At 43.7% G+C, this 16990-nt stretch overlaps 1 protein-coding gene across 3 annotated transcripts in view; it reads right to left on the reverse strand.

The window, feature by feature from the left end:
- Positions 1 to 16990, reverse strand: part of LOC133049412 (ATP-binding cassette sub-family C member 4-like) — a 193316-nt gene that overhangs the window by 122085 nt on the left and 54241 nt on the right. For all 3 annotated transcript variants that reach the window (XM_061133403.1, XM_061133401.1, XM_061133402.1), the window contains exons 12-18: positions 15799 to 15893; positions 15489 to 15575; positions 7987 to 8083; positions 4476 to 4676; positions 2995 to 3135; positions 2172 to 2209; positions 1705 to 1799 (exon numbers count right to left, since the gene is read on the reverse strand). In XM_061133403.1, the coding sequence (XP_060989386.1) occupies positions 1705 to 1799; positions 2172 to 2209; positions 2995 to 3135; positions 4476 to 4676; positions 7987 to 8083; positions 15489 to 15575; positions 15799 to 15893 (754 nt within the window). The remainder of the gene's footprint in view (positions 1 to 1704; positions 1800 to 2171; positions 2210 to 2994; positions 3136 to 4475; positions 4677 to 7986; positions 8084 to 15488; positions 15576 to 15798; positions 15894 to 16990) is intronic.

Consider the following 16990-nt stretch of genomic DNA (forward strand, 5'->3'; position numbering starts at 1 on the left):
TCTCCAAAGAAGACATACAGATGGCTAACAAACACATGAAAAGATGCTCAACATCACTCATTAACAGAGAAATGCAAATTAAAATCACAATGAGGTACCATTTTATGCCAGTCAGAATGGCTGCTATCCAAACATCTACAAGCAATAAATGCTGGAGAGGGTGTGGAGAAAAGGGAACCCTCTTACACTGTTGGTGGGAATGCAAAGTAGTACAGCCCACATGGAGAACAGTGTGGAGATTCCTTAAAAAACTGGAAATAGAACTGCCATATGACCCAGCAATCCCACTGCTGGGCATATACACTGAGGAAACCAGAACTGAAAGAGACATGTGTGCCCCAATGTTCATTGCAGCACTGTTTATAATAGCCAGGACATGGAAGCAACCTAGAAGTCCATTGACAGACAAATGGATAAGGAAGCTATGGTACGTATACACCATGGAATATTACTCAGCCATTAAAAAGAATGTATTTGAATCAGTTCTAATGAGGTGGATGAAACTGGAACCTATCATACAGAGTGAAGTAAGCCCAAAAGAAAAACACCAATACAGTATACTAACACATATATAGGAATTTAGAAAAATGGTAATGATAACCCTATATGCGAGACAGCAAATGAGACACAGATGTATAGAACAATCTTTTGGACTCTGTGGGAGAGGATGAGGGTGGGATGATTTGGGAGAATGGCATTGAAACACGTATATTATCATATGTGAAATGAATCACCAGTCCAGGTCTGATGCATGAGACAGGGTGCTCAGGGCTGGTGCACTGGATGACCCAGAGGGATGGGATAGGGAGGGAGGTGGGAGGGGGTTCAGCATGGGGAACACATGTACACCCGTGGCAGATTCATGTCAATGTATGGTAAAACCACTACAATACTGTAAAGTAATTAGCCTCCAATTAAAATAAATAAATTTATATTTAAAAAAAGAAAAAAGATGAGGAGTGTGGCAAATGGGAGTTTGCATACCTGTGAGGGAATAATGCTTTTACTTGGGGACACTTGCTGCCAGAGGATTTCTTCCAAGATTAATAAAAGCCACAGTTTATTCAGAAAGAATTGAAACAATGCAAACCACAGGGTCAGGATCCTTTTCTAACTCTGTGGCCCATTCATACTGAGAATTCCATGAACTGTATAGTCCATGGGGTCACAAAAAGTCGGACAGAACTGAGTGACTTTCACTTTCACTGCCCATTCATATGATAGAAGATTTAGCTAAGGCAACCTACTAGAGTAGACAATAGCACATATCTCCAGTGGCTTATTTTCTCAGTATGCAATCCTGGTTTAACTACCAAAATCCACTACAGAGCAAATTAAATCTTCATGCACCCTCTTTCTTCTAGTAGACTTCAAAAATAACCATTCTAATTGATTCACAGAGTAGATGCAACTCAGATTCTTCATCTGTTGAAGTGAAAGTCACTCAGTCATGTCTAACTCTTTTCGACCCCATGCAATAGTATGTGGAATTCTCCAAGCCAAAACAGTGAAGTGGGTAGCCGTTCCCTTCTTCAGGAAATCTTCCCAACCCAGAGATCAGAGTCAGGTCTCCTGCATTGCAGGCGATTCTTTTCTAGCCAAGCCACAAGGTAAGACATTACTGAATTACACCTGGGAGCCCTAGGTGCTCACACAGGCTCATTGTAAGCAACTCAGCCTCTCATATAATAGACTCAACTTTACCTGCATGAACTGTAAAGTACCAGACAGGATTAGGCATCACAATTGCGTTTTCTTTTCCATACTCTATGGAATACAGAGTACTCTGTCCATTTGCCCTATGGAACAGGAAATAAAATTACACTATAGATAAAATTTAGGTAAATAAAAAAATTAATCTCAATTTAGGGGATATGTTTCATGCTAGAAAATGGCTCATAGGGCCCCATGTCCCTCTATCTTATAAAAATTCCATTTGAATCACAACTTTCAGTTCTAAAAACTGTCTGTGAAGAAGCTGCTGAGGGTCAGACTTGGGGAAAGACCATGGGAGAGTCACACTCCACCAGCAGGAACTTTCATTTTTCTTCAGGGAAACTACCTGAGGGTCAGAAGAGGCTGAACTAGCCCCATCTCTCCCCCTGACTCTGTGGGAAAGTGAGGTTTGTGTAGATTTCACAGCACTTTGGGTCAGACCAGGAATCACTCACCAGTATGCAAGCCACCAGTCCTGCAGGGAGTAGGTGACCTGGAGCAGGAAACACAGTCACTCAGATGCTGACGTCACTGAGCCTCACACCGCTCACAGGATCGGGGAGGGGAAGGCTCCAGGACACGGAGGCGTCCTTCTGGCTCAGGTCTGCGCCAAGCCCCACACCCCGATGACCACAGCTCAGGGGAGGTCATGCTACATTTTAAAATCCTTAAACACATCCTTTTTCTTAGAATCTCTCTGTTGTGTACATACAAAGCCAGAAAGCCTGGCTTATTTTGCTCACAAATTCTTTTCAATGCAAATCCAAGTGGACTGCAAAATACAATAGTATAAATGTGGGGATTTTTTTTTAAAGGAAAATATCTTGACAGGTACTGTGATGGTCAGTTTTCTGTGTCAGTTTGGCCAGGCCAGTCTCTGGTAACTCAACCAAACACTGGTCTAGATGTTGCTGTGAAGGTATGTTGTGGTTGTGGTTCACATCTGTCATCAGAATTTCAGTAGAGGAGATCACCCTCAACACTGGTGGCCTCGTCAAGTCAGTCAAAGCCTGGGAGAGCCAAACCTGAGGCTTCCTGGAGGAGAAAGAAATTCTGCCTCAAGACAGCAGGGTCAGCTCCTGCCTGAGGTTCCAGCCTGCAGGCCTGCCTTTCTGATTTCACATTCACTCAGCTAGAGCCCACAACCTCATCAGCCAGTTCTTTAAGATAAATCGCTAAATATTAAAAACAATATTAATATAAATTAAATAAGTACAGCATAAATAGTATGTAAATACCAAGCTGAGGGCACAAACCAAAATAAATGTCCATATTTACCTGAGCTGCGATGTTTACTAGAATGAGGAAAATGATGATAAACTGGTGAGCCCCAGCTGTGAAGTAATTCTTGTAGGTCTTAAAACCAATTTTTCCCACCAAGCGGCCCTCCAGTGGTAATGTAACCTGTATATTCTCAGCCTGAAAGAGAAAAATGGAAGTGAGGAACAAAATTTTAAGTAAGGAACACCCAAATTTCCAAAGTTCAACAATGCCCTCCACTGCAAAGTTGTGGAAAAAGACACATCTCATATGCTCATAGGAATGTAGGATGGCCCATCTCCTACAGAGAAGAGTGTGGGAATATCTGGTCAAACCATGTGTGCATGTACCTTCAGACCCAACAATCCTATCCTTAGAAATCTATTAGAAATAAAGAAACATCATTCGCATGAGATTATTCACTGTTGGGTGGCTTTGCTTAAAGTCATCATGACTCTTGGTTCAAGTACAACACACCTAATTCAAGTAAAAATGCAGAGGCTTGTTCCAAACTAATATACCAAACAATATGACACTAACATATCCCTCTAAATGACATGTATCACTTCCAATGACAGAAACATAAAACATACTCGATGCTCAAAATCCTAGCCAAATAAAATAAAATGAGTTCACATTGAAGTTGGAATAATCTGAGGTTCATAGCCGGGAGACAGCATTTGATCTGAATCTTTGTGGTCCCTGAATTTCAGAGAGTGATTGCTGAGTATGGAATGTGAGGGACTAATCTCAATACTTGTCAGAGTCATCAGGCTCCTGGGTTTGGACAGTGAGGGTTTGAATATCAAGGAATACCTGGGTATGTTTTTAAGAGAGAGCTAGTGCATTTCTGCATTTCTGTCAGAACAGTTTAGGATGCATTACAGAATCACATTAGCCAAGGATGTCCTCAGCTCTCTCCTGGCCACTGGGGATTCAAGGTGGATAAGGTGTGGTTCTAGGCCTTAAAGGGCAAGAAAATAAGGCAAGAACTAATTCTGTGTCGTGTCCTTTGCACACACTGGCCTATCACAAACCATCTGATAATGGAGCAAAATAGTCATCTGCAGTGCCAGAACATTCCAACATATAGGAAAAGTAGCTGATTTAATGTGGTCACAGCAGGACTCGGTCTAAGGGGATCTTCACATTAAGACTCTGGATGCATAAGGAAAGCCAGGATCCACCAGAGCAAGTAGAATGTAACCATGGTAAACTGATGAGTTCTCCTATCAGTGTGAGCCGCTTGCACCCAGAAATTCATAGCAGTGCACCCACTCCTGATCGCCATAAGATTCTCCATTCTACACCCAAAAGGGAACCCCAAGCAGGCTTGCTCCTTTCAGGCTTTTCTAATTCTGCAAATTCCACGGAGTAAGACCTTGGGAACCTTAGGGTTTACTTTGGGACAAATGAAGATGTCATGAATAGAGCACTGAAGGTCCACAAGACCATCAAGAGCAGACAGACCAGGGCACACTGCAGGATGAAGAACTCACATCTTGGTCCTCTGGAGCCACATCTTTCAAGGAGGGTCTGGAAGACTGTTGAGATGGAACCAAAGTCTCAGAGATCAGACTGGGAGTTCCTGGACCTGGAGATGGTTCGGCCTCCTCAATCTCCTTCATTAAAAGGATATCTTCAAAATCTATCCCAGATTTCGGAAACTCAGCAAAAGTCCCCTTTTGTATAATTTTTCCCTAAAATAAAGAATTTAAAAGGAATGTATTTGCATTTGATAATATTAATCTAATCTACATACTAATCAGGAAAAATTAACCAGTCTTAAATTATGATTTTCCTATGAAAATGATCCTTAGATTTGGAATTCTGGTGAACAAATTGAGTTAAGTTCAACTCAACATACATGCAAGCATTAGCCAAACCCTATGCTAGGTGCTGGGGGATATGAAAGTAATGTGTGTTCATGTTTTAAAAATGGAGGCCATTGACATAACTACCATGGGAATTCAGGGAAGCTAAAAGTACAGATATTGGTGGAAGTATCACTATAGTATTTGTAGACAATAAGGAAACTGAGAGAAGCATCATGTGACAAGCACAATTTTTTTTTCAAAAAAGTTAATTGGGCAAGATATTATAGGAAAGATTGACACAGAGGTGGCCACAAGAATGTTTCCATAGGTAATGGTCTTTCATCAAATTTTCAGTGACAATGGATATAGTATCATGTGCCCAGCTAGGACAAGACATGTAGGAACCAGCTCTGGAGAGAATCCATTAACTCTGCCTTCATGGTCTTTACCACTTCTCCACAAATGCAGGAAGTTCCCAACTGAAAATTCAATATTCCACCTGTCCAAGTATTTAAACAAGGAGGTCATAAAACTGGGTGGCTCTGAATCCTTGACAGCCCATGCCAGCAAACCAACACCTAAGAATCAACGCACTCATAACTGGGGAAAAAAAAAAAAAAAAAAAAAAACTTAAGAACAACCAATCACAAGCAGCCAAGCAGGTGTCCTCTCTTCAGGCATCTGCTTAAGGTACAGCCAATCACACAGCTCTCTTTAAGCACATGTGACACATCCTTGCACAGCTTCCCTCTCTTACAAAGTCATCTAAAATAACATGCAGATGTCTTCACTATTTTCTGACCCCATGAAATAAGACTCAGCTCATTCACTTAGTGTCAAACAAAATATTAGGGAAAATTCCTGGATACAAAACTAATCAAATGAGGGCATTTCTGGTTAAGGCAGGTCAGGTAGAAAAATGTGGCCCAGGACACTAGCTGGTGCCTCTCTCACCCTATCTCCTGAGGTAGTCCACTGGGAGAAATTCAGGGAAGCCTTTGGGTGCCATATGTTACCACAGAATTAGAAAATTATTTAGGATATATTGTGCCTTGCTCCACTTGGAAGGCAAAATTAATGCACCTTAATTGATGAAATTATCAATTTCCACTTAGTATTTGTAAGATGCACAAGGAAATGAGTAGTAGTACAAGGATAGCAATTTCACTCGGCAGCCAAGCACTGACAATTTTCAAGGGATGAGAGGCGGTCAGCCTCCCTCTGCTGTTAGAGAGGAACCAGACAAACAGTAAGGATGGACCCACAGCTCATCCAGGGGTGCTCACCAGTGGACAAATAGTTGTTCTGATAGCACTAAAATTGAGAGCAGTGCCTTCAAAAGAAGCAATAAGGGGGACCTAGAACATCTAGGGATGGGCTAAATGGATTATTCTCCTGCCCACTGATCCTGTGTTTATAACACTGTCAATGTTGGAGTTTTCACTCTAGTATCACCCTTTTCCAAATATGAAATTAACTGCTATCAAATTTGAGAAACCTGAGCTCCCCATTCCTGAAAGAGTGGTTAACAGTCAACACATGGAACTGCTTCTAGAGAGGCAGGGGTTCTGCTTTTTAATAATTTTCTTAGGGCAGAAATTCATTCAATAAGTGAGGGATCTAACCAAGGGATTGGAACAGACAAGGGTTAACAAGGGAGGTGCTAAGACACAAAGACAGCAAGCCAAGGAGTGAAGCATCAAACCACCACCAAGTCTGAAAAATTCTCACTGATCTCCACCCCACCGCCAACCATGCTAGGAGTTGTGGGTTGAATGGTGGCCCCCGAAAAGGTATGTTTAAGCCCTAAACATGACACCTATGAACATGGCCTTATTTGGAAACAGGGTCTTTGCAGATGTAATCAAGTTAAGATAAGGTCACACTGGAGCAGTATGACCCTAAATCCAACATGACTGACGTCCTTATGAGAAGAGACCCAGACAGACACCAGGACAATGGCCATGTGACCTCAGAGGCAGAGACCACAGTGCTGCACCTGGAGGCCAAGGTACACGAGGAAGGGCAGTGAACACCAGAGGCTGGAGGGAAGGATTCTCCCCTGGAGCCTTCAGGGAGAGCACAGCCCTGCCAGCACCTGGATTTGGGACCTGTAGCCTCCACAACAGTGTGACCATAAACTTCTGTTGTTTTAAGTCACCCAGTTTGCAGTACTTTGTTACAGTAGCTCTAGAAACTGACATCCTAGCCTGAGCTCACACTTCTGTCTCCTCAGCTTTACTAAGGCTTGTAACTGCTTCTGCTGTTGCCCCTCCAATGACCATCAGAGGAATCTCTTAGCTCCCACATCAGACCACATCCCTCCTCTGCTCTGGTCTGTTCAAGGCTTCCATCCCACTTTCAGGCTTGCTGCCCACTGCTCGGGGACAAGCTCCCTCCATGCCCCCCTGCTCACCCTCCTCAGACACGCTGGTCTTCCTGCTGTTCCTCCAACCTTCCAAGTCGCTCCTTCCTGAGGACCCCCTGCCTCAGACCCCCTCCCCCAGGTGACTGCATGAACCCCACCTTCCTGTCATTCAGGCCCCGGGGGGCACCAGCTCCTCAGGGAGGCAGCCAGGATGTCACCCTCACTCCTGCTCTGTCACATCCTCCCCATAAGAACAGGAGCCCCGTGAAGGCAGGGCCTTGTCCTCCTGCCGCACAGGCTCCCACACGTATCGGGCACATAGAGACCTGGGCAGGGAGACCAGCAACTGGAGACACCAGCTGAGTGGGCATCTCTGACCCAGGTGCTTGGATACCCAGCCTCACTTCTGGTGTTAATAGAAGATGCTCTTCCAGCAAACTGTGTATAACAATCACCTGTATAGAATCAGGTCTTAGTATCTCTAATTTCCAATTAATACTCTTTGATTTAAGTTGTGGAAAGGGGGGGAAAGTTTTACATAAAATAGCATCCTTAACAATTTCACTAGAACAGTGATAATTTAGTAACTCTGCAGTAGCACTTTTCTATATTTTAGGGTTTATGTGGCTTGGAGTGTAATAGTGACATTTTTACAGGTCTTCAGATTCATCTTCAAAGACATGAACACCAGCTCTGAGAAGAAGGGAGAGTAAAACTGAGTAAGGGGCGTTTACTTTGAATCCAAAGAGAATGAACTGCTGGGAGGCCTGATCTTCAACACACTTGAGTGCTAGCAAGTTCCCCAGACTTCTAGAAACTACTTACATCTTTCAGTATCAGAATCTGACTTGCATCCTTTAGGTACTGCAGCTGATGAGTCACTAAGATTGTGATCTTCTCCTTCAAGGATTGACAAATACACCTACAAATGTAAAAGGTACAGTATGCAAAAGCACATCAATGGGGGTGCTCCAAAATGAAAACACATATTTTGAAAGCATAATGAGACAAAAACAACATAGCTAAGGTCTACATTTTAAATACCAAATAAATAATACAAATTAAATACAAATATAAGTCAATGATGACAAGTAGGTCCTCAAGTTTATCAGCAGCAAACTTGACTCTAGCTCTGCTAAAAAATTTAAAAAAAACAGTCCGTTAAAGGAGGCACTTGCTAAATTTCTTTTCCTAAAACTCAACTTAGCAATAATTTACATGTCTCATGATGGAAAATAATTGAGCAATACTGAGATTCCAAAACCTGACTGAACTAAAACATTATTTTATCACTATGTGGGAATGGGAGAACAGGGGTCTATATCATATAAAACTCTGTAGATTTTTTCTTAGACAGTATTTAGGTGATTATTTATGATTTATGATGTACATATTAACAACAAAGGATTAATTGATTCTTGGTAACTTTTGCCAGAGGTCATTTTCTAGGCACTTCTTCCCAAATAGTATTAGTAAGAAAATGAATGCTAGCGTGACCTCCATCAGTCTCTACAACACTCTGTCCCATCCAGGAAGTAAGACCTTCCAAATATGAAAATGAAAGAATGGAAATCACATTGGGAATCATCCAGTGGCTCAAAAGACACACCAGTTCTCTTAGTCAAGACCCCTGTGTGATCAGGCCACCCAAGATGGCTATTCTCTTGCTCTCTGTACATCCCCTGCCTAACCAGTGCCTGCTTCACCTACACCTACTCACATGACTGACCTTCCTACACACTTGTCCCATAGCCCAGCTAATGACTGTTCTAGCTTTAGATCAGAACCCTCCATGATGCTTGTCAAAGGGGCAGGAGGGGCATGACCCTCTGCTGGTTTTCATAGTAACTGATGGCCCAACTTAACATCAACTCCCCTTATAACAGGTAATCTCCCCACCCTGCTCTCTGCTTCCCCTGGGAGCGAAGACTGCCACCATGTCCTGTCCCAACGTGGGCCTCAAACGGTGGGTGTCCTTCCAGGATTTCCTTTGCAAGTGTAAGTTGGCCCTAACCATTAAACCATCTGTGTCTCTGCACTGATTCTGGGTTCTTTCTTAAGCCTATGCTGGGCAGGTACAGGTCTGGCAGGCCGGCTGGGTGTAGCTCAACAACCCCCCTCAGCTTCCAACCTTAAGTGTGTTTTTACAGTAACTCCTCCAACTGCTCCTACATTTTAAATACAGACCCCCAAGGACTCAGCCTCAGTCTCACCCCACAGGGTCCATAACCCTCTAGGGAACTGATTGGCTGGGTCCAGGGCCCCGGTGACCATAGGCAGAGTTCCGGGCAGGTACTCTGGGAGACTGAGCCCCTCGTAGAGCAAATCTCAGGAACCTGGGCCAGAGCTCAGACTGTAAGTGAATTAGATGGAGAGTCTGGAGGCAGCAGGCTGCAGCTCAGTCCCTCTCACGAGCCTGACGATGTTGGACAAGTGACTAAACCTGTTTATTCATCTCAGAACATCAGTGAAACTCATCCACATGTTCTGAGAAATCAAACCACCAATCCACCCAGTAAATGTCAGTCCCCTTCTCTACTCCTCCCTAACCCACAACTGGCCCTGTGCTTTGGATTCAGGACAGAAAAGTCCTAAGGGGACACTCTGGACACTGGGTCTGTGGTCAGAAGCAAGATCCCAGGATGTAGACACATACACCATAGCTTTACTAAGTCCAAAAGGAGTCATTTTTCCCTTTGACAGTTTTTCCTTAGTTCAGTTTTCCTACCTAAGTTTCTTGACTGAGTAACCCCCTCATCACACTTAGCACTAAAGCTTTGAATAGAATTGTTTCTTCTTAATTCATAATTACCTGCCAATAGTCCCTGAAGATGGATATTAATCAAATTTGATGAGCTGTTATGTCCAGGATGGAGCAACGCAAAAGGTATAAAATGTTTGCTTCCTAACATCCCATCATAGATGAGGAAATACAAATAATTACAATGAAGTGATCAGTCCATCTAGTCAAGGCTATGGTTTTTCCAGTGGTCATGTATGGATGTGAGAGTTGGACTATAAAGAACGCTGAGAGCAGAATTGATGCTTTCGAACTGTGGTGTTGGAGAAGACTCTTGAGAGTCCCTTGGCCTGCAAGAAGATCCAACCAGTCCATCCTAAAGGAGATCACTCCTGGGTGTTCATTGAAAGGACTGAGGTTGAAGCTGAAACTCCAATAGTTTGGCCACTTGATGAGAAGAGCTGACTCATTGGAAAAGACCCTGATGCTGGGAAAGATTGAGGGCAGGAGAAGAAGGGGACGACAGAGGATGCGATGGTTGGATGGCATCACCGACTCAATGGACATGGGTTTGGGTGGACTCCAGGAGTTAGTGATGGACAGGGAGGCCTGATGTGCTGCAGTTTATGGGGTTGCAAAGAGTCGACATGACTGAGTGACGGAACTGAACTGATCAGTTGATGGCTTTGAATGCTTCCTGTGCTTAGTCTCTCAGTCATGTTCAACTCTTTGCAACCCCATGGGCTGCAGCCCGCCAGGCTCCTCTGCCCATAGGGATTCTCCAGGCAAGAATACCGGAGTGGGTTGCTGTGCCCTCCTCCAGGGTGAATGCTTGCTAAATAATGCTTTTAATCCAAATCTCTCCCCAGGTGGCGCTAGTGGTAAAGAACCCACCTGTCAATGCAGAGACACGAGACACGGTTCAATCCCTGGGTCACAAAGATCACCTGGAGAAGGAAATGCCAACCCACTCCAGTGTTCTTGCCTGGAAAATCCCATGGAGAGAGGATCCTGGTGGGCTATAGTCCATGGAGTAGCACAGAGTCAGACTGAAGTGACTTAGCATGCACATTAAATCTCTAAGAAAAGTGAAGGTGAAATTTCCAAGTCATGTCATAAAAATAATTGTTTCAACAAGTTGTTTAACTTTTGCTCCTCTACAAGGGCTGTGTTGATCCTATTTGTTGGGTTAGCCACAAAGTTTGTTTGGATTTTTCCATAACATCTTACAGAAAAAACCCAAATGAACTTTTTGGCCAACACAGTATAATCCTATATAAGGACTATGTTAAAAGGAGACACATCCGTGACAGAGGGGATACAAATAAGACAGAGTCCCCACCTTCATTCATTCAATCAGCAGAGGTTTACTGAAGTGCCACTCATTTGACCTACATCACAGGTCAAGAAAGCAGACAGTACTTTGCACCACATAAAGGCGAACACACTGAATGAGTATAGAGAAATGCAATATGGGGCTGTGATGTGTGCTCTGTAGGGAAAGCAAGGGGGGCTGCTATCTTAGATGGGAAAGCACAGGAGCCCTGAGACCATGTGGAAACACATCCTGGAAGAAGACACAGCAGGTGCAGAGCACCTGCACTGGGTTGAGGAGCCTTCCTGCATTCACAGCTTGGGGTGGTTGAGGGACTCATAAATGGTCAAGTGCACCCACTGAGGGCTGTGGGAAGACGGAGGGCACAGGCGCCCCCTGGAGGAGCAGGAGGGAACGGCAGGGCCCATCTTCCACCTTCTGTGTCCTGGGACACTGTTCCCTGGCTCTGGGACAGAGGGACCAGTATGTACAGACAGATAGGGGTGAGAAAGGACCCCCACAGAGCTAGCACATCTGGACACCGAGTAGGTGTGGGGATGAGCTGGAAAGGCTGATGGGGGAAGACAGCAAAGAAGCCCATTCTTTGTTTAAGGACCTGGAGTTGCTTCCTGAATGTGAGGGGTGGGGGGCTTGAGAAGGGCTGGAGCAGGAGGGTGAGCTGTGTAGACAGCAGCGTGAGAGTTTGATCAAGGCAGACCTGAAGACCTGATGACACAGGAGGTAGGGGTCTGGTGATGTGGGACTGAACCAGAACAGGATCCATAGCATGATCCCCTGGCGTGATGAGACTCCATCAGTTTACCTAAGGCCTCTCACCTTCTGTAGGTGACAGAACCCATTTAGTGTTCACAGCATAAAGTGAAACTCACAAACCTTAATGGCTTTCCTTCATGATGGAAGGAAACTGTTAATGGTAAGTAGAAGTGTGATTCATTCACTCTTAATACAAAACCCTTCCTATTACTAAGCTTCCACATGACCATCATCTGTCATAGAATATTGCTCCATCCAATTTCCTAACTTGAGAACATTGCAGTCGCTGCTGAGTGGTTTCCTAAAATACTTTCATGCTCTCTGCTTTACCTCACCCTAGAGAATGTAGTTCTGATTAGCAAACAACAATCTTAACCTTCCTTCTATCAAGTATATATCCAAAGTGGTACACCCAAAATATTTTAGAAGATTTTATAAATATCTCCTGTGTTTGAAAAAGAACTCAAGAGACCTCTTGTGATCAGCACACTGTACTTGACACCAATTGCCTTGCTCACCCCTCCCTGTGGCACAGATGCAACCACCAGTAGAAACTCTTCCTGCAGTGATGGGGAACTTGTGCCGATGCTCACAAGAGGGGATGACAGACATTTGTTGAGTTCAGGGTGGGGTGCTGGGAACAGGGAGGCTGAGATATTAATGATGCCAGGAGGTGGGGGTGGGGAATCCCTATCACAGCACTAGCCCCCGTCACTCAACTCATGACAAGACACAAGGCACTTCTCTAATGGAAAATACATCAAGTCACAAAAGGAGAGGGTGAAAAGGGGGGGTCAGATTAGAGAGCTGGAGGCCATAGCTGTGTGTTACCTGTCTTGCTTCCCTGTGTTCTCAAAGATCCAGTGCTACTATGCAGTTTTCTGTATATGTGTGTTACAGTACACATAATATGAAATTTACCATTTTAACCATTTTAAGCATATAGCTCAGTGGCATTAAGTAAATTCACATTATTGTGCAGACATCACCACCATCCATCTCCACAACTCTTTCATCACCCCAACACTAACCACATTTTATACATGGACAGGTTCCACCAAAGTCTAATGACTTCTGTTTAGTGGACGTGGAATCCCAGATCCTAGTGTCCAGGGCTCAGAGCTCCTCACACGTCTCACAAAGTTCTATGGTATAGTACAGGGAACTATAGTCAATACCCTGAGATAAACCATAATGGAAAAGAGTGAATATATGTGTATAACTGAGTCACTTTGCTGCACAAACTTAACACAATGTAATAAATTAACTATATTTCAATAAAAACAATTCTTTTTTTTAAAAAAAGGACAGAGACAGAGGTTGTGTGTAAACAGAGGGAAAACCATGTGAGGACACAGCGAGGTGAATGCAGTCAGAAGCCAAGGAGAGAGGTCTCAGGAGAAACTAAACCTGCCCACACCTTGAACCTGTAGACTCAAGAACTGTGAGAAAATTAATTTCTAATCTTTAAGCACCCCAACTGTGACAACTTGCTATAGACTGAATGTTTTTGTTCTCCAAAATTCACACATGGTACCTAATCTCCAATGTGTTGGTATTAGGAGATTCAGTTCATTTGTTCAGTCATGTCCAACTCTTTGCGACCCCATGAACTGCAGCACGCCAGGCCTCCCTGTCCATCACCAACGCTGGAGTCCACCCAAACCCATGTCCATTTAGTTGGTGATGTCATCCAACCATCTCATCCTCTGTCGTCCCCTTCTCCTCCTGCTCTCGAGCCTTCCCAGCATCAGGGTCTTTTCAAATGAGTCAGCTCTTCGCATCAGGTGGCCAAAGTACTGGAGATTCAGCTTCAACATCAGTCCTTCCAATGAACACCCAGGACTGATCTCCTTTAGGATAGATTGGTTTGATCTCCTTGCAGTCCAAGGGACTCTCAAGAGTCTTCTCCAACATTACAGTTCAAAAGCATCAATTCTTCGGCGTTCAGCTTTCTTAATAGTCCCACTCTCACATCCATACATGACCGCCAGAAAAACCATAGCCTGGACTACATAGCTGGACCTTTATTGACAAAGTAATGTCTCTGCTTTTTAATATGCTGTCTAGGTTGGTCATAACTTTCCTTCCAAGGAGTAAGCATTTTTAAATTTCATGACTGCAGTCACCATCTGCAGTGATTTTGGAGCCCGAAAAAATAAAGTCAGCCACTGTTCCCACTGTTTCCCCATCTACTTGTCATGAAGTGATGGGACCAGATGCCATGATCATAGTTTTCTGAATGTTGAGGTTTAAGCCAACTTTTTCACTCTCCTCTTTCACCTTCATCAAGAGTCTCTTTAGTTCCTCTTCTCTTTTGCCATAAGAATGGTGTCATCTGCATATTTGAGGTTATTGATATTTCTCCCAGCAATCTTGATTACAGCTTGCACTTCATCCAGTCGTGCAGTCTGCATAGAAGTTATGCAATCATGGTGACAATACACACCCTTGATGTAGCCTTTTCACAATTTGGAACCAGTCCCTTGTTCCATGTCCAGTTCTAACTGTTGTTTCTTGACCTGTATACAGGTTTCTCAGGAGGCAGGTCAGGTGGTCTTGGTATTTCCATCTCTTTAAGAATTTTCCCCAGTTTGTTGTGATCCACACAAACACTTTAGCATAGTCAATGAAGCAGAAGTAGATGTTTTTTCTGGAACTCTCTTACTTTTTCTATGATCCAATGAATGTTGGCAACTTAATCTATGGTTCCTCTGATTTTCTAAATCAAGCTTGAACATCTGGAAGTTCTCAGTTCATGTACTATTGAAGCCTAGCTTGGAGAATTTTGAGCATTACTTTGCTAGCATCTGAAATGAGTACACTTGTGTAGTAGTCTGAACATTCTTTAGCATTGCCCTTCTTTCGGATTGGAATGAAGACTGATCTTTCCAGTCCTATGACCACTGAGGAGTTTTCCAAATTTGCTGGCATATTGAGTGAAGCATTTTTACAGCTTCATCTTTTAGGATTTTATTAAGTCTAGACTTAATAAAGACTTTATTTCCAAAGTGAAATAATAACAAGCGTAAACCAACAAATTCTTTCCATGGAAGTCTTCTGTCAGTACCGAAAACTTCACTTCTAATGTGCCTTAAAAAAATGATGGAGGAAAAGAACTGGAAGCCAAGTACCAGGTTATGGAGTCTCACTCTCTGATTTAAAAAACACACATCATCTCTCTCATTCCTGGTGTCTGGATCCATCCACAGTGTCTGATTATCAACAGCAAGTAGCAGGGGGCAATCTGTGGTCTATCCCTCACTCCCTAAAGAACAGACTCCGCTGGCCTCCACGCACTGGAAGCACCTTTTGTATTTTCCTATCCTGACCTCATCATGATGCAAAATTTCTCTATGATGGATCTTCTGTAGAAGGAAGGGACACCAGAGCAGAATAGGCTGAGTCTCCTGAAGCACAAAACTTTCCTGCGCTCCCTTCCCTATCTCTACAGGGTTCCTGGAAAGCAGAGATGATAGAAAACAGGAGCAAACTCACTGTTCGAACAAGTGCCTGCTGACTACTGCATCCACTGCGCTGAGCGGATCATCCAGGAGGTAGATGTCTGCATCCTGATACACGGCTCTAGAACACGTAGAGAGATGTCAGGAGAGGACACTTCACACTCCCTGGGTCTCATCTCTGAATCATGATGGTGTCCAATAACTTCATGTTCCTTCCTGGAGCCCAGGGAAAGAACCAAGACCCTGCTTCACACAGACCCACCCAGTGAGCGGGGTCTGTGTGCTCACGTCCACTAGGAGCCGCGGAGGAGGAGGGGCAGGATCGCAACTGAAACCCCATTTACCTGGCAAGGCTGACCCGGGCTTTCTGTCCTTCACTCAGCGGGGTTCCTCTGTCTCCTAGCTCAGTTAGATCTGCTTCCTCCAAAAGCTGTAAATCCTATACAGAGATTAAAAGGGGGGGGGGGGGGTGTTAAAAAAAAGTTTGAAAATGTGTTCTACTACCATCTTAAACTTTTAGCATTAGTTCTTCATACAAGTATTTGATCAACATGCATGCATGCTCAGCTGCTAAGAGGTTTTTGACTCTTTATAACCCCATAGACTATGGCCCATTAGGCTTCTCTCTCCATGGGATTCTCCAGGCAACAATACTGGAGTGGGTTGCTATTTCCTCCTCCAGGAGATCTTCCAGACTCAACGATGGAATCCATGTCTCCTGTGTCTCCTGCATTGGCAAGTGGATTCTTTACCACTGAGTCACCTAGGAAGCCACAGCAATGGGTATGTGTTAAAGGGTTGAACATTTAAAAAAAACCTCTCAGTGTTTTTTTGTTTTCATTCTGTAGTTTTGTTTTTTTTTTTTTTTTTCATTTATTTTTATTAGTTGGAGGCTAATTACTTTACAATATTGTAGTGGTTTTTGCCATACATTGACATGCATCAGCTATGGATTTACATGTATTCCCCATCCCGATCCTCCCTCCCACCTCCCTCTCTACCCGATCCTTCTGGGTCTTCCCAGTGCACCAGCCCCAAGCACTTGTCTCATGCATCCAACCTGGGCTGGTGATCTCTTTCACCATAGATAATATACATGTTTCAAAGCTGTTCTCTCGAAACATCCCACCCTCGCCTTCTCCCACAGAGTCCCAAAGTCTGTTCTGTACATCTGTGTCTCTTTTTCTGTTTTGCATATAGGGTTATTGTTACCATCTTTCTAAATTCCATATATATGCGTTAGCATACTGTATTGGTCTTTATCTTTCTGGCTTACTTCACTCTGTATAATGGGCTCCAGTTTCATCCATCTCATTAGAACTGACTCAAATGTATTCTTTTTAATGGCTGAGTAATATCCCATGGTGCATATGCACCACAGCTTCCATATCCATTTGTCTGTCAATGGACATCTAGGTTGCTTCCATGTCCTGGTTATTATAAACAGTGCTGTGATGAACATTGGGGTACACGTGTCTCTTTCAGTTCTGGTTTCCTTGGTGTGTATGCCCAGCAGTGGGATTACTGGGTCATATG

Source organism: Dama dama, chromosome 30 (assembly GCF_033118175.1).
Source record: "Dama dama isolate Ldn47 chromosome 30, ASM3311817v1, whole genome shotgun sequence".
Lineage (NCBI taxonomy): Eukaryota > Metazoa > Chordata > Mammalia > Artiodactyla > Cervidae > Dama > Dama dama.